Source organism: Phoca vitulina, unplaced genomic scaffold (assembly GCF_004348235.1).
Source record: "Phoca vitulina isolate PV1807 unplaced genomic scaffold, GSC_HSeal_1.0 scaffold17, whole genome shotgun sequence".
NCBI classification, from domain to species: Eukaryota; Metazoa; Chordata; class Mammalia; order Carnivora; family Phocidae; genus Phoca; species Phoca vitulina.
Genome location: NW_022589720.1, coordinates 5,888,540 through 5,903,625, shown reverse-complemented (window position 1 = coordinate 5,903,625; position 15,086 = coordinate 5,888,540). Strand labels below are relative to the sequence as shown.

The following is a 15,086-nucleotide window of genomic DNA, read 5'->3' as shown; positions in this document are numbered from 1 at the left end:
TGACATAGTTGCATTTTCAGAAGGGTATGCAGAAGCACTATGTCACAAAAACGTGGACGTTCTTGTGAGCCCAGAAGACTTGGGACCTTGGTCCTGGCTCATCCTGGCACATCTCCATGTCAGCTTTTAGAGAATGATCATTACCACCACCACCCCCGTGGGGAGCAGCGACTTTTCGGGCCTCTAGCTATGTATACGACCTACTTCCAACATCAGTGACAAAACAAGAAAAGACTCCCTGTAAGAATGGGATCAGAGCCATTGTGTGAAATTATGCCCAACCACAATCTGGAACGTTATCTCACGTCAGTTGGAGAGTAACGGATCGGGGCGGGCACTGGAGGCAACAACACGTACGTGGTGGTACCGCGTGCTTATCATCTCAGTGACCAATCAAAGAGTGGGGAGAACTCAGTTTGATTTCTAGCTCCTTAAAATATATTGCTGTGAAGCAACCTTGAGCGATCACTCCAGCAGGAGAAAGTGCTGAACCAAACACCCCTGGGACGAAATGGAGAAACAGGCGACCCCGCAGAGGGGGCCACCATGTTTCCCGAGGAGTGACCATGTAGGTGATACTCTGCACGGAAGCCCGTTTCTTTCCCATCTTTCACTTCTAATAGGGTTTCCTGAGAGTGGACATGCCTTTTCTCTGTGAGTGAGAGCAGAAAGGAGGTCAGTAGTGGAGAAAGCCAGGTTTCGGGAGAAACAAATGAGACCAGGAAAAAAGAACAGGTCATGGTTTCATGGGTTTACTGAAACGTGCAGAGGGTCAAAACTACAAGCCGAAGAATGCAGAACCAAGCACGTGCCAGGGATGGAGGCAGGGTGGGATGGGGAGGAGGGAGGGGTGTTTTAGAACTCTGCAGCAGGACAAAAGCTCAGCTCCAGGGAGCCTGGAGCTCCCAAGAAGGCATGAGGGGAAAGGACAGTGTTTCTAGGCTGCTGGACTAGCAACCACAGATCTGGCCTCTGCTCTCACTGTGCAATTTTTAACTTCCTACTGTTTAACTCTTTAGGTACGTATACATAATTTAATTGGCTTTGCATCTTAGTTGGTTATTTCCATATAAATCGCTTCTCGGCGTCACATCATCCATCCAAGAATTCCAAGCAAACTTTGGAGAAGGCAGAGAGCGTGGTGTGGAATGAGTCTTTGTTCTCTGGGCAATTGTCCTTGTGTGCAGCTAGAGGAAGAATACTGTCCTTGAAAATCCTGTACCCATGGCCTCTCCTTGGAGACCAGAAGTAGGGCAGGAAACCAAGGAGGGACAGTTCCCTTCACATCACAAAAGACGATTTTTGAACAGAGGACTATATTTCTAGGAGTGATTGCGAGTGATGGCAAAGGTACTTGTACCCACTTCTAAGAAAAAGAAAGAGGCCATCCATTCTGAAATGCAAGCAAAACCCCAGTGGAGGGGGTATTTTTCCAAAGAGTGTTCAGCTACTGAGAGAACACTCTTGTCGGCTTACAATACCTACCATGTTATTTTGAGATTTAGCAGGAAATGGACTCACATCTCTACCGTTCACAAAGTTTGCCTCTTGTGGAAGAAATGAGAGACCTTTTCCCTTTTCTCTGTATCTACGAATACACACCCACATTTCTCATAAGTGATAAAATTATTCTGGCGTGTTTGCATGAAAGCAGCTACAGGGCACATCAGCAAAGTGTTATCATTATTATCACTGGGCAGACTCTTTTTTTAGAATTGAAATAGAGTCCACATACAAAGTATTATTAACACAGCACTTGAGAGGAAGTTACGTGGAAAAGCGATGTCTTACCTGTCTACCCAGAACAAGCAGTGTGACGAAGAATATAAAGAGAGACACTGAGCCCATGGTCTTCAGGTCTTTCCAAATGCCTGGTCTATTAGAGAACAAACAGACAGACAGACAGACAAAAACAATACAAAACAACATACATATAGGACTTAGAATTTGAATATCAACCAACTTGAGACCCTCCAGTGCATGTCTTTTTACTCCAGCCAAACACACACCTTCCAGATACATCTTCAGGCCCAGAAATGCATCAAAACAAACCAAAATAATCCCTATTTTGAGAGTTCAGTAACAGAAGATTCTTCCAAATTAACAGACTTCTTACTTTATCTCAAGCTCTAACAAACATAAAAGGAAAGCACAGAGGAATACAAATAGTATTTTCTTTCTCCTTCTGAGATCAATATGGATAATTTGACATATGATTTCTCCAACTGTTAAAGTGATCACTCTCAGAAAGAGACGGTATTCTAGAAATTAACAATCATGTGAGGCAAAAAAGTGAAGTAGGGAACTTAATTTCTACCAGCTACTCTCACCTACGAATTATATAGCTTCTCATAACTTTTTTGGCAGGTAGTTCCAGGTAGTTCTCAGGCCCTCCTTCATATGATTTTGTAATACAAGGGTGAGACACAGACGGAAACTCTTGGTCTACTGCCCCATTTCCCCTTGGGGCCACGTAGACCTCAGTCATCGATCGCTGCCTGTGTCCTCACCACAACCTCATAGGCAACGGTCACCCCCATACCTGGAGTCGGCATGTATGGTGGGCACGGGACACCCAGACATTCCTTCCCACGTTACTCTGGGTGTCTCTGTGAGAGTGTTTTCTGGATGAGATTAACATTTGAATCAGTAAACTGAGTAAAGCAGATTACTTTGTAATATAGGTCAGCCTCATCCCATCAGTTGAAGGCTTTAGTAGGAGAAAAGGCTGATCTCCCCCCAAATTAGAGAGAATTCTCTCTTGCCTGACTGCCTCTGAACTCAAACACTGGCTCCCCCTGGCTCTACTGCAGCTTCTGGCCTTCCGTCTCCAGCTGGACATGCACGGTTCAGGTTTTGGATTTGCCAGCCTCCATAATCGTGTGAACCAATTCCTTAGGATAAACTTCTTGACTGATATATATTTATGTAGGATATTTATATCCTATTAGTTCTGTTTCTCTGGAGAATCCTGACTAATACAGCACGGAAGGAGACATCTCCTGCCATCCCTGGGGAATCCCGTGTAGCTGACAAATGAGGATCTCCCACATGTAATAGTAAATAAGACTTGAAAAAGAAATTATGTAGTAAGACTTGAAAAAGAAATTATGATTATGTATGGACATATGTCACATAAGCAGCATAGGTCATGTTTAATTAAATTAAATAAATACCAGGTAATTACTTTCTGCTTATGAGGTGTACTTGCTTTGAGGTTTTCCTGTTTCTCTACTGAGGGTTCAAAGGGCTGATGGAATAAGAGGAGTCCATGTGATAGTGACAGAGCTCAGGTGGGCTTTGGTATAGGATAATCCATGGAGGAACTCAGGTTCCTCTGCTCTATCGATCTGTGGGACCTGGGTTAACCCCTCTAAACATCACATACAAAGGGTGTTCAATAAACATCACTCTTGGCATCAGTGGGTCACATTGCCCATTTATAGGCTGTTTTGGTCACTAGGTCAAGTATTAAGCCCAGCACAAGGCCTGACCATGGGAGGCACTTCATAAATGGCACTTGTGAGTTTCCGTACTAGATGCAGAGTGACAAGGGAGGGGACAGAGCTGGAGAGGTAGAGAAAAAGGTAAGAAAATGTAGGTTGGTGAATTATCATTAACAGAGTGGAAGATCCAAGTGCACAGGGAACATGGAAGCAGAATGGCCAGTCTCAGTGCTTGATGGGCTTAAGGACTCAGAGAACTGTCCAGAAAGGCTGAGCCTGCATTAGGGGCTCTTTCCTCCCTCCTAAACCAGCTGGCCTGCAAGCATGTGAGTTCCCCAGCTATAAGGAGGTCACTGGTTCCTGAGCATGAAGTAAGCTGAGAGCTGCCACTTTCCTGCTTGCCCACAACTGATTCTAAGAAATGAAGCTGTTCCCTTTCGAGCCTGTGACAGCTGTGTCTAATGGCACAGCCGAAGGGACGGAGGGGAGCAGATGTTTATAAACAATGCTGGCTGCAATGAATTTTAAACTCTTTTTTTTTTTTTTTTTTCTGTATTGACTATACTGACGCCACATTGCCCAGTCAGTGAAAGTGGTAAGACACAGCCAACGTTCTCAGATGTGTGGGTGGAGTTTGACATTTTCATGTTGCTCTGTGAACCTTCTGTTCCTTTGTAATTCCAGGGGTCTGAGATAGCAGCTATGACATTCCCCTTCTACCCACACCCCTGTCACTCCCAAACTAAGAGTAAAATGTTAACTCCCAGGTCAGGATCTTGTAGCACCTTCATCAGTACAACCAATCAGAACTCAGGTCCTCCTTGCATTCCCAGGTGAGGGACCAGATGTCCCAAAAAATGCAGAGCCAGCCTAGGTCCCCATCACTGGGGAGAGGGGGATGTAGGACCCTCTTTATGCAATTCAGGGCCTGGTTGGGTTTTCAGTTAATCACACAGAAGATACAGACAAGAAATCTTTTTCTGGAACTCCTCACATTAATGTGTTTGAACATTGGTTTAGGGGACAGAAATGCTCTGCTCCACCTGTCTCCCAGATCTGGAGCCTTTGTGAGGATGAGTAGTGGGAGGAGCTGGGGACCTGGAGGGAGAAGGACAAGAGAAGATAAGACAAGTAGTTGCTGGATGGGACCTAACTGCACCTTGGAAATAACAAGGCACATCCAGCCTCTAGAATAGAATCATAGGCCAACACACGAATGCCTTTTCCGCTCCTGACCCTGTCTGTCTATTAAGAAGGACTGCCCTGTGCTTTCAAGGATTGCATTTAGGTTTCTCAAAAACTTCTTTTATTCATCCAGCCAAAAAGAATGGCTGATTCCTGTAGGAGACTTTCTCTCCCGTGTGGGCCATGCATGGGCAAGTGCCAGATGGCTCCTGAAGTTTGAATGAGAAATCTGTCCATCCACAGATGGGTTACCTTGCTCCTTGTGTGCGTGTGGGAGAGGCCAGGAGGAAGGGGAGCAGTGCAGAGGTAGCAGCATCCAGAATAGCTAGAAAAAAATCCCAGGATCTAGACTAGTCAATGTGTCCATGATCACATTAGGTTCCTAGGGCTTCTAAAACAATGTACTACAAACTGAGTGGCTCAAAACAATGGACGTTTACTATTTCACAGTTCTGGAAGCCAGACGTCTGACATCAAGGTGCCGGGAGGAAAGTGCTCCTTCTGAAACCTGTGGGGACATCCTTCCTTCCTTCATTATGGCTTCTGGTGGTTGGCCACCAATCTTTGGTGCTCCTTGGCTTGCCACGGCATCATTTCATTCTCTGCCTCCATCATCAAATGGTATTCTCTCAACATGGCCATCTTCTTATAAGGAAACCAGCCATGTTGGGTTAGGGCTCACCCTACTCCAGCAGGACTCCATCTCAACTAAATCTGTCGGCAACAACCCTATTCCAAGTAAGGTCACATTGTGAGGTACTGGGGTTTACGACTTCACCATGTCTTCTTTTGGGAGAGACAAGCCAACCTATGACACTTGTGTTGGTCATTTACATAAAAATGACAGCTAGTTGGATGTGAGGCCTCCTTCTCTCTCTCCTTTAAGTTTTAAGGTTGAAATCCATTCTGGACTTTTCCCTTGTCTGGTTGTGCCATCCCTGAGTGATGAAGTAGGGGACACAGCACTAATATAACTGAGAAAGTTTCTAACTCAGTGACAGTTCTAGCCAAAATGTGACTGAATATGCTTTCTTTCATACCTAAAAATTGGGCTCTGGAGACTTAGATGCCCAAATGAGCCTGCAGCCACACACTAATTTACAGTGGGCCCTCACCCTGAGGCTGTTAATGGAGCAATCATTGTGGCCCTCAAGTTTTGAGAGTATAAAAGATCAAAGAAACCTACAAAATTGGATGAGCAATATGGAGGAAATGCCTGGTGGACCAGTCTCTAACCTAAAGGCAAATTATTCAGTTGAGGTAAAAAATGACATTTTTAATTCTCAGGAGAGAAAGCAGTCCAGGCATGGAGACACGAACATGATCTTACATTTAAAATCTTTATGTTTTCCTAGGTGATATAGGCCTCTCTTATTTTTAAGAAGAAAAGTATCTAAAGAAACTCAGGATTATATGGTAATTCTATTTTTTTTGTTCCAAGTTTTTATTTAAATTCCAGTTAGTTAACATAGAGTGTAATATTGGTTTCAGGAGAATTTAGTGATTCATCACTTACAAACAACACCCAGTGCTCATTACAAGTGCCCTCCTTAATCCCCAACACCCATTTAACCCACCCCCCACCCACTTCCCTCCAGCAACCCTCAGTTCATTCCCTACTGTTAAGAGTCTCTCATGGTTTGCCTACCTAATTTTATCTTATTTTATTTTTCTTCCCTTTCTCTATATTCACCTGTTTTGTTTCTTAAATACCACATATGAGTGAAATCACATGGTATTTGTCTTTCTTTGACTGACTTATTTCACTTAGTATAATATACTCTAGTTCCATCCATGTTGTTGCAAATGGCAATTTCCTTTTCATGGCTGAGTAATATTCCATTGTATATATATACCCCCTCTTTTTTACCCATGCATCAGTCGATGGACCTTTGGGCCCTTTCCATAATTTGGCTATTGTTGATAATGCTACTATAAACATCGGGGTGCATGTACCCCTTCGGATCTGTATTTTCGTAGTGCAACTGCTGGGTCGTAGGGTAGCTCTATTTTTAACTTCTTGAGGAACCTCCATACAGTGTTCCAGAGTGGCTGCACCAGCTTACATTCCCACCAACAGTGTAGGAGGGTTCCCCTTTCTCTGCATCCTCGCCAACATCTGTTGTTTCCTGAATTGTTAATTTTAGCCATTCTGACAGGTGTGAGGTGGTATCTCATCGTGATTTTAATTTGTATTTCCCTGACGATGAGTGATGTTGAATATCTTTTCATGTGTCTGTTAGCCATCTGGATGTCTTCTTTGGAAAAATGTCTATTCGTGTCTTCTGCCCATTTCTTAACTGGATTATTTATTTTTTAAGTGTTGAGTTTGATAAGTTCTTTATAGATTTTGGATACTAACCTTTATCAGATATGTCATTTGCAAATATCTTCTCCCAATCTGTAGGCTACCTTTTAGTTTTGTTGATTGTTTGCTTTGCTGTACAGAAACTTTTTATCTTGATGAAGTCCCAATGGTTCATTTTTGCTTTTGTTTCCCTTGCCTCTGGAGATGTGTCTAGTAAGAAGTTGCGGTGGCCGGGGTCAAAGAGGTTGCCGCCTGTGTTCTCATCTAGGATTTTGATGGTTTCCTATCTCACATTTAGGTCCTTCATCCATTGGGAATTCTATTTTTAAATTTTTGAGACACCTCCATACTGTGTTCCAGAGTGGCTGCACCAGCTTCATTCCCACCAACAGTGTAAGACGGTTCCCATTTCTCCATATCCTCACCAACACCTGTTGTTTCTTGTGTGTTTTTTCAAAAATATTTTATTTATTTATTTGAGAGAGAGAGAGCATAAGAGAGAGAGAGAGAGAGAGAGATCAGGAGCAGGGGGGAGGGGCAGAGGGGGAAGCAGACTCCCCACTGAGCAGGGAGCCCAACGTGGGACTTGATTCCAGGACCCTGGGATCATGACCCGAGCTGAAGGCAGATGCCTAACCGCCTGAGCCACCCAGGTGCCCTCTTGTGTGTTTTTATCCATCCAGCCAGTCTTGCCTTTTGGGTAGAGAATTCACTTCATTTCCATCGAGAGTAACATTGATTGGCAAGGACTTTCTAATGCTCTGTTACTAATGGTTCTCTGGCTGTTCTTTAGTTCCTCTGTTCCTTTCTTCCTTGAGTTTTTGTGTTCCTTGAAGTTTTTCATCGCTTTCTTCAACCTGATAGAGCAGTTAACCCCTCGAGTGTTTATTAACTGAGTCTGGGATGGAAATACCTTGAGGATACCTGAGAAGGTCCCTGGTCACACCTCTTCCTCCCTCTCGTGGCGGAGTTCTTAAGCTTTCGCACCTCCTCTCTATCGGGCAGGGCACCAGGCAGAGTACTCACAGCCTCCTTTTGTTTTCCCAAACAAAACTTGCCTGGCGCTCAGATTCGAGCTGACTTTCTGTGTGTGCTCACTAGCCATCTGCCAAAGCTCACTGTCTTCTCTGCCACTGGGAGCTTGGGCAGGGATCTGGTCACAGGGTCAGGGTGTGGGAGGTGTGGGGATCAGTGGGCAAGGTGTTTCCAGAATCTCCTGGGCAGGCTTCTCGATGGAGGCCACAATGCAGCGAGTAGGATCTGCGTCCCTGGAAGGCTCTTCGAGAGTCCCTATCTGTCCCTGCCCAGCTGCTCCCTGCCCCCATCATGCAGCTCAGGACTCAGCACTGTGGATGCTCGCTCGCATGGGAGGTCTCCCTTGGGCCTCAGCTGTGCCCTCCTGGAGGATAGGGGGTGTGGGTAGAGTCAAGCCATTCCTCTTAACCACTGCAGTGCGTTCAGACAGTGTGCTGGAACTTCTGCTGTGGAAACCAGGACTTGCCCCAAGGCTCTGTCTGTGGGTCACTGGTCAAGTGTTTTCTAGGGCCCCCTGGACCATGGCCAAGACAGGCTGGAGCTGGTTCACGGCTGCTGCACGGCTCACAGCCCGGGGCCCGTATGCCTATTACCTGACCCTCAAGTGCATGAGATGCCTCTCGGACCCTGTGGCATATGCTGTTGGATCCCCCAGCTCCTGCAATAGCACTTTTGTCCCTGGACAGATGTCAAATCACTGGAGCTGGTGGGTGTGGTGGTGGCAAAGACAAGAGATATCTTATTCTGCCATGATGCTGAAGTCCCTTCCTTCTTGCGCTTCTGTATCCCCACAGTTCTCCAAGGTCTTCCCAGCATTAGTCAGCTCTGGGCCCTCTAACACATGCCTGGCCCACAAGCTCGTCCTTTCCTAGGTGTGCAGGATAAGCTTAACCACGACATCCTGACAAGTCTCCGGCCTTCTGATGAAACCTGATTTTCTTATAGAGTCTTTTTTGGGAAATTTGTCTTCTTTTTTATTTTTTGAAGATTTATTTGTTTGAGAGAGAGAGAGAGAGAGAGAGCGTGCGGGGGGAGGGGCAGAGGGAGAGGGAGAGGGGAAATCTTAAGCAGACTACACGCCCAGCATAGAGCCCAACGTGGAGCTCCATCTCTTGACCCCCAGATCATGGCCTGAGTCGAAATCAAGAGTCAGTCACTTAACTGACTGAGCCCCCCAGGAGCCCCTGTGATCTTGACAGCAGAGACTACACTTTCTTCATCTCTGTGCTCAGGCTCCAGCGCTCAGGCCTGGCATACAAAGGGTGTTCAATAAAAGTGTATCATAAAAACAGATGAATAAGTGGATGAATAATCATGTTGGTTTGAAACCTAAGGGGCTTCCTTTCTAGACACTCTTTCCTCTCCTCTTTGTCCAGCTGGACAAAGATTCACCAGAATCCTATGCAGTCTTCCAGAGAGGGTGGCCCAATGTCACCCAAGGACAGATGGCCCACAGCCTCGTGCTTTCTCAGAGTGTCACTCACAAATGCTAATCAAGACATTCTGGGCTGGAACAGACTACCACATGGAGGGACAAGCTCACGCTGAGCAATGAGCCCTGCAGGCAGCTGCGGGTCAGGAGAGATGACAAAGCCGGGACTGGGAGATAGCACTGGCCTCTGCTATGGATGTAATATGCACCCATGAATGTGGCTGTGGTTTCGTTCTGTGGAGGTAATTTTAAGTGGGAAGCAACTGGTCTATCGGTGCAGTAAGACAGAGGGCTATGCATGGCTTCAGCATCAGAGATGGAGGAACTGATGATATGACGTATGTATTCTGCAGTCTATGGGCACAGGCTCTGTGGAATCTCCTTTCTCCCCTTATTCTAAAATCAAACAAAACAAAAGAGCCAAAAATCAAGTATCCTCCTGCAAGTGGATCCACATCACAGCAGATCTTTCAGTTTAGACAACCAAGTAGCTCACTAATGGTTGCTTTTTATAGAAAAAAAGAAAGCTTGGTGGAATTTGAGTAGCCCTAGGATGACTTGCTTTTTCGTTAAATTGGCAGCTTGGACGACCCATCTCCTTCTCTGGCCTCCCAGGCGGCTGCTAGTGGGTGTCAGCCACCCAGAAACGTGTGTTCCTTACTTTCTGGAGCTGGAACAGGTAGCAGGAATCAGAAAGGGCAAGAGAAGCTGAGATATTAAGCTTGAAAGTAATTTCAAAACTATTCAACATTAACTTGGATATAGGATGGGTTAGAATGCTAATTTGGAATACATTTTTAATTTAAGAGTGGAGACTTTAGAGGAATTTCAGGTGCTTTGGAATACCCCCAGGCCCTCCACCCCAGAGGTGGATATGCGATGCTCTCCTGCCTTTCTGCTGATCCTGATTAATGCTCTAGTTCTTCCTCAAGACTCTCAGGGAGCTCATCACTGGCTGATCCCAAGTTGGGGCACTGTCAAAATGGGTCACAAAATCTCAAACTCTGTGTCTTGAATGAGACGCAGGAGAAACAGAGAAAGCAGAACAATGCCACATTGAAGGTGTGTAATTCATAGCTCTCAGTGATAGACGTTTGAGTATCTCCATCACTGTCATTGATATGGAGCTTTAAGGAGTTAGAATTACACAGACATTTCCACCAGCAACCATCCAGAGCTCCTGAATGAGGCGGGGCACAGGGTATCGCTGCTTACTTACACGCCTTAGTTATGTGCTGTCCACAGAGGACTTGCCTTATTCGGCGAAGTGCTCAAACAGAGCTGGTTAGCCCACGGAGTTCCTTGTTATCTCCTCTGTTCAAGCTCTCCCACCCCTTTACCTCTTCAGAATTATAAGGCACATTTCCCTCATTCAGGTGAATTAGTATCATTCTGGGTCCATATTAAATGGTAATACTCATCCCTCATTTTTAGTTCTGTAAGGTAAAAACTCACAGGAAAAATCTGACAGTGTGTTGCAGACTCTGAGGCAAGCCTTTGACATGGGAAGGGTGGGTCTTTGAAACAAAAACATCTTCCAGCAATATCAACGCTCATCACCATCACCATCAGTGGGAAGAGCGCCTGGGGTCCCCAGCCACGTTGGCTGAGGGCTTTGGGAGACTGTCATAGGAAGGAACAAGAATCTTTATCAATTGGTTCAGTAAAGCATCCCGTCCTTACAGAAAGATGGACAATGTTGTAAATGCCGAAGAAGGAGGAGATATGTTGTTCTGGACCTTCTAAATACCAGAAACCTCTGAGCTTCCTTCACCATGAGGACTTACCAGAATCTCATGAACGCAGATAATGATAGGTATTGTGGCATCGCTGGCCTCCATTTAATGAACTGTTCATGGCATATCCTCTCAAAGTGGTCTTTTTATCTCCTTTAGAGTAGGCTTTCCACATTCGTCAAACTGTAAGAGTATCTCTGATGCCATTTTCTAAATTATCCATTAATCTGGAGTTTTTCTAGTATATACTTCTCCTGTTTCCTTTGCTGACCCCACTGGCAAAAACTTCCCTATTGACTTGTACCATCCTGTTGGCCGGTCCATGATCAATGTCACGTGGGGTTCTGAGAAGGTCCCTGAAACATGGGTCACGGTGAACTCACATACAGGACAAAAGTGCCGTCCAACTAACTGTGTATTCAGAAGATGGCCTGGCATTGCCTTGTGAGCTGAAATGCCCTCGGACTCGCCCTTGAAATATAAGCCTACAACAAAGCTGATGCTGTCCCTGAAAAGACACATCTTCAATGAGCCTCTGTCTTCAGGGAAGCAGATAAGGTGAGACTTTTCGTTACAGCCAGTACTGGGGCCCTTCTGATTATTCGGGGGTGCACCTGCTGTTATTCGTGTATCCAACAGATGTTTATCGGGCACCTCCTTACTTACCCAATGGCAGGCATAGTTATAGGCACTGTGGATATCAGAGTGGTACTTGGTTCAGACCTGCTCTGTCCTCAATTCGAGAGTATCTATTATCTGCATCATAGGAAAGGAGACGGCGGTCAACAGAGCCCCAGCTGATTCATCCAGGGGGGATACTCTCCACCTCTGCAGAGTGAGAGGGCTGCTCAGTCTTCAGCAGAAGCTTGGGGTGGGTCTGCTGACAGTGCTCGGGGCCAACATGGGGGCCAATCCAGAGGCCAAGGTGGGCACCAAGGACACTCACTGCCACAGCCAAGCACACATTCCAGAAAGAAGACCAGGACAAGAACCAGGAAGCCAGGAGTGGAAAGGGAGGGCAAGGATGCAAAGACCAGAAATAAGTTGGAAAAGGGACAGGACCAAGCTCATCTTCAGTGACACAGATGAGCTCAATCCGGAACAGATGTGCTGCATGGCACTCCTGTGAGCCAGCTCCCTCTATGAAGGGGGCCTCTGGCTTGGAATTTAGGAATGTTCCAGCTCAAGGCACTGCCCCAGAGCAGGGGGCTTTTGTTTTTCTAAGGATCCTAATGTTGTCGGAAAGAGTGTGTCAGCATCGACACAAGGCAAAGGATGGGGAAACCCCTAGCAGGTGTTTGATGGGAAAAATCCCTTGAATCTTAGAGAACAAAGAACACATTGGCATGAGTCCCAGAGTTACATCAAACATACACTGAGGCTGGAGAAATCAGGAGGGAGGTGAAGACTCTTGCTCTTAGGAGTCTCTCATTTGGGGTTAGTTTTCAACTGACATTGAAAAAACGTGTTAATTTCAAGATATTCTGTTACTCTGCCAGTAACAGTCATCGTTGGGTGGAGGAATGCTTCTTCATTCCGGGGTGTGGAAATGTCAGAACCCTACAGTGAGGAGGAGGAACATGGGGAGGCAGGCCCCTGAGGCTTCTCAGGTCAGCCCTCTCTAGCTGTAAGGTTCTTATAAAGACAAAACTAGGAGAAGACACACAAAAGATCTTGAAGGAAACGAAAGGACTCTGAAAGTAAACACTCCTTTTCTTCAACCAAGGAATAACTCTACTGCTGCTCAGCTGTAAGCAGAGATCGTGTGTCTGTCTCTGGTCCCCAGAAGTCATTCTCTCTCCATCAGAAGCTTGCTAATCTAATTTCCTCTTTTTCTTTGGATGTGTAGCATATTCAGGAGCTTCAAATTTAATAAAGGGAAATTCAGCAGCTTCGTCAGCTGTGCATAAAAATCAGTAACACCGCATTTATGTAGGGATTTGACATGGGCTCTCTGGGTATAGTAGAGAAATATTAAAGCACGTTTGCTTGATGACTTTGAGAATTGATTGGGAAATTAACTCCTGATTTCATTCTCATCCTTGCTAAGGAATCATAAACTTTCCTTAATACCATTATGCATTTTTCCAACTCTACTCCTCTCAGCTTGATTACAGATTATTAGGGCTTCATGGTGTGGAGGATGATGGAAATTAAATTATGTGAGGAGAATGCACTGCTGTGGTGTTTCTGAAAGTGTTTTTATTGGTAAGGAATGTGCACACAGTGAGGTGCACACTGTACTTGACACTGAGCCTCCAATGGAGAAGTAAGTGGCCATGCACTGGGAACACAAGCCATCTTTCTGGAGCCACACATCTATGAAAATATTTAAGGCGTTTATTTTATGTTAAAAGAAATACAGATAATTTATGGAGGATTATGCCACACGCTTACAGAAAAAATTTAAAGGCTGGTGGGTCCAGAAATAAACCTAGTGCGTGATGTAGAATGTTTTGCCATTAAGATGTGAGATGGAGAATATCATAATGATTACATTTTTTTTTCAAGCAGGGGATAAATATTCATTATAAGTATATGGAAGTAATTTGATGGCAAGAAACCTTTTATAAACCTGAGGAGGGGCTTGAGGAACATTCTTCCAATGTTCCCAACCTCAGGGCGGGATACGATCACAGTTGTATCTTTTCTTGAAAGTCAATCTCTTCATAGAACAGAGAGTTGCCGGTTGACAACACTCCCTCCCCGCAAGGGTAGTTTAGGAAATCTCCCCTAAGAAGTTTAACGCTATAACTTGTGAATCTTTTCTGGTATTTTTGTGTAGGTTGATTCATTTGTTTTGCACTGGGGGGGGCACTTTGCCTGGGGGGCACATTTGGCAGCGTCTGGAGACATCTTTTGTTGTCATGACTTGGGGTGGGTGGTTGTGTCTGGCGTCTAGTGGGTAGGGGCCAGGGATCTGCTAAGAATCCTATAATGCCCAGGACGGTCCCCCCACTGCCCAACGCAATAGACACTCATTCAGTCTGAAGTATTAACAATACTGAGGAAGAGAAACCCTAGGTTGTACTTATCAATACAGTCCAGAGGGGAACACAAATCACCTCTCTAAACCATTTCCTATCCCCTACATGTATATGATGATACCGATTCTACATAATCTGCAACGAAGACACACACCAGCTTCCTGCACCATCGTTTTAAAGAAACCCACATGCAATGATTGCTGACGACAAGGATATTGCTCATCGACATTTACTCAACACACACTCATGTTATCAATGTCCCGCAAAAGAACCAAGGAGAAGGAAAAGGACGCAGGTTACCTCTCGAATAAGACCTGGCTGTAGTCGTCTAGGACGTGGGCGTGAGTGTGCAGAAGGATGGTGTTGTAGCCCACCAGTGCCACCATCATGATCAACATCTTCAACTCGTAGTTCACCCTCAGGAATACCGAGCAGGAAATCAGTCCCAGAATGCAGCTGTAGATAAAGTACTGGAACAGGGAAAAAGATCAGATGAATTACTCAGGATCTCCTCTGAGAAATGCTGGAGTAAGCATGAAAATTGGGGATCACCACCAAGTTTACTCAGGTAGCTTATGAACTGGCTGTTCATCATTTGCTTCTGGAAAGTGCAAACAATAGGACTCTGTACACCTTTAGAGATTTAAAAAGTTGTAGTACATAGAATCTCTTTTGGCCTTGCAATTCTTTATTTATTAAGAGGATATACATCATTGCAGGAGTTAAAAGCACAAGAAACCCTGGATGTTTTATTAAAAGAGAAACAGTGGGTCTAAAGCAGGAAGGATTTAACAAACTAAAAGCTTTGGCCAGGGTGAGCCACGAATTCCCTGGAAGCGGACAGGCACCCGAGGAAATGGAAAGAATCAGGTGTGAGGAAGAAAGCACATTCCATCCTGTGTGGCCCCAGGAAGCCACGCCGCTCCTGCACGAGGGTGCGCGTTTCTCACTATTTAC

At 45.3% G+C, this 15,086-nt stretch overlaps 1 protein-coding gene across 2 annotated transcripts in view; it reads right to left on the bottom strand.

Annotated features, from left to right (window-relative positions):
* ADCY2 (adenylate cyclase 2) overlaps positions 1-15,086 on the bottom strand; it is a 394,262-nt gene that overhangs the window by 33,712 nt on the left and 345,464 nt on the right. For both annotated transcript variants that reach the window (XM_032415329.1, XM_032415327.1), the window contains exons 18-19: positions 14,430-14,599; positions 1,792-1,876 (exon numbers count right to left, since the gene is read on the bottom strand). In XM_032415329.1, the coding sequence (XP_032271220.1) occupies positions 1,792-1,876; positions 14,430-14,599 (255 nt within the window). The remainder of the gene's footprint in view (positions 1-1,791; positions 1,877-14,429; positions 14,600-15,086) is intronic.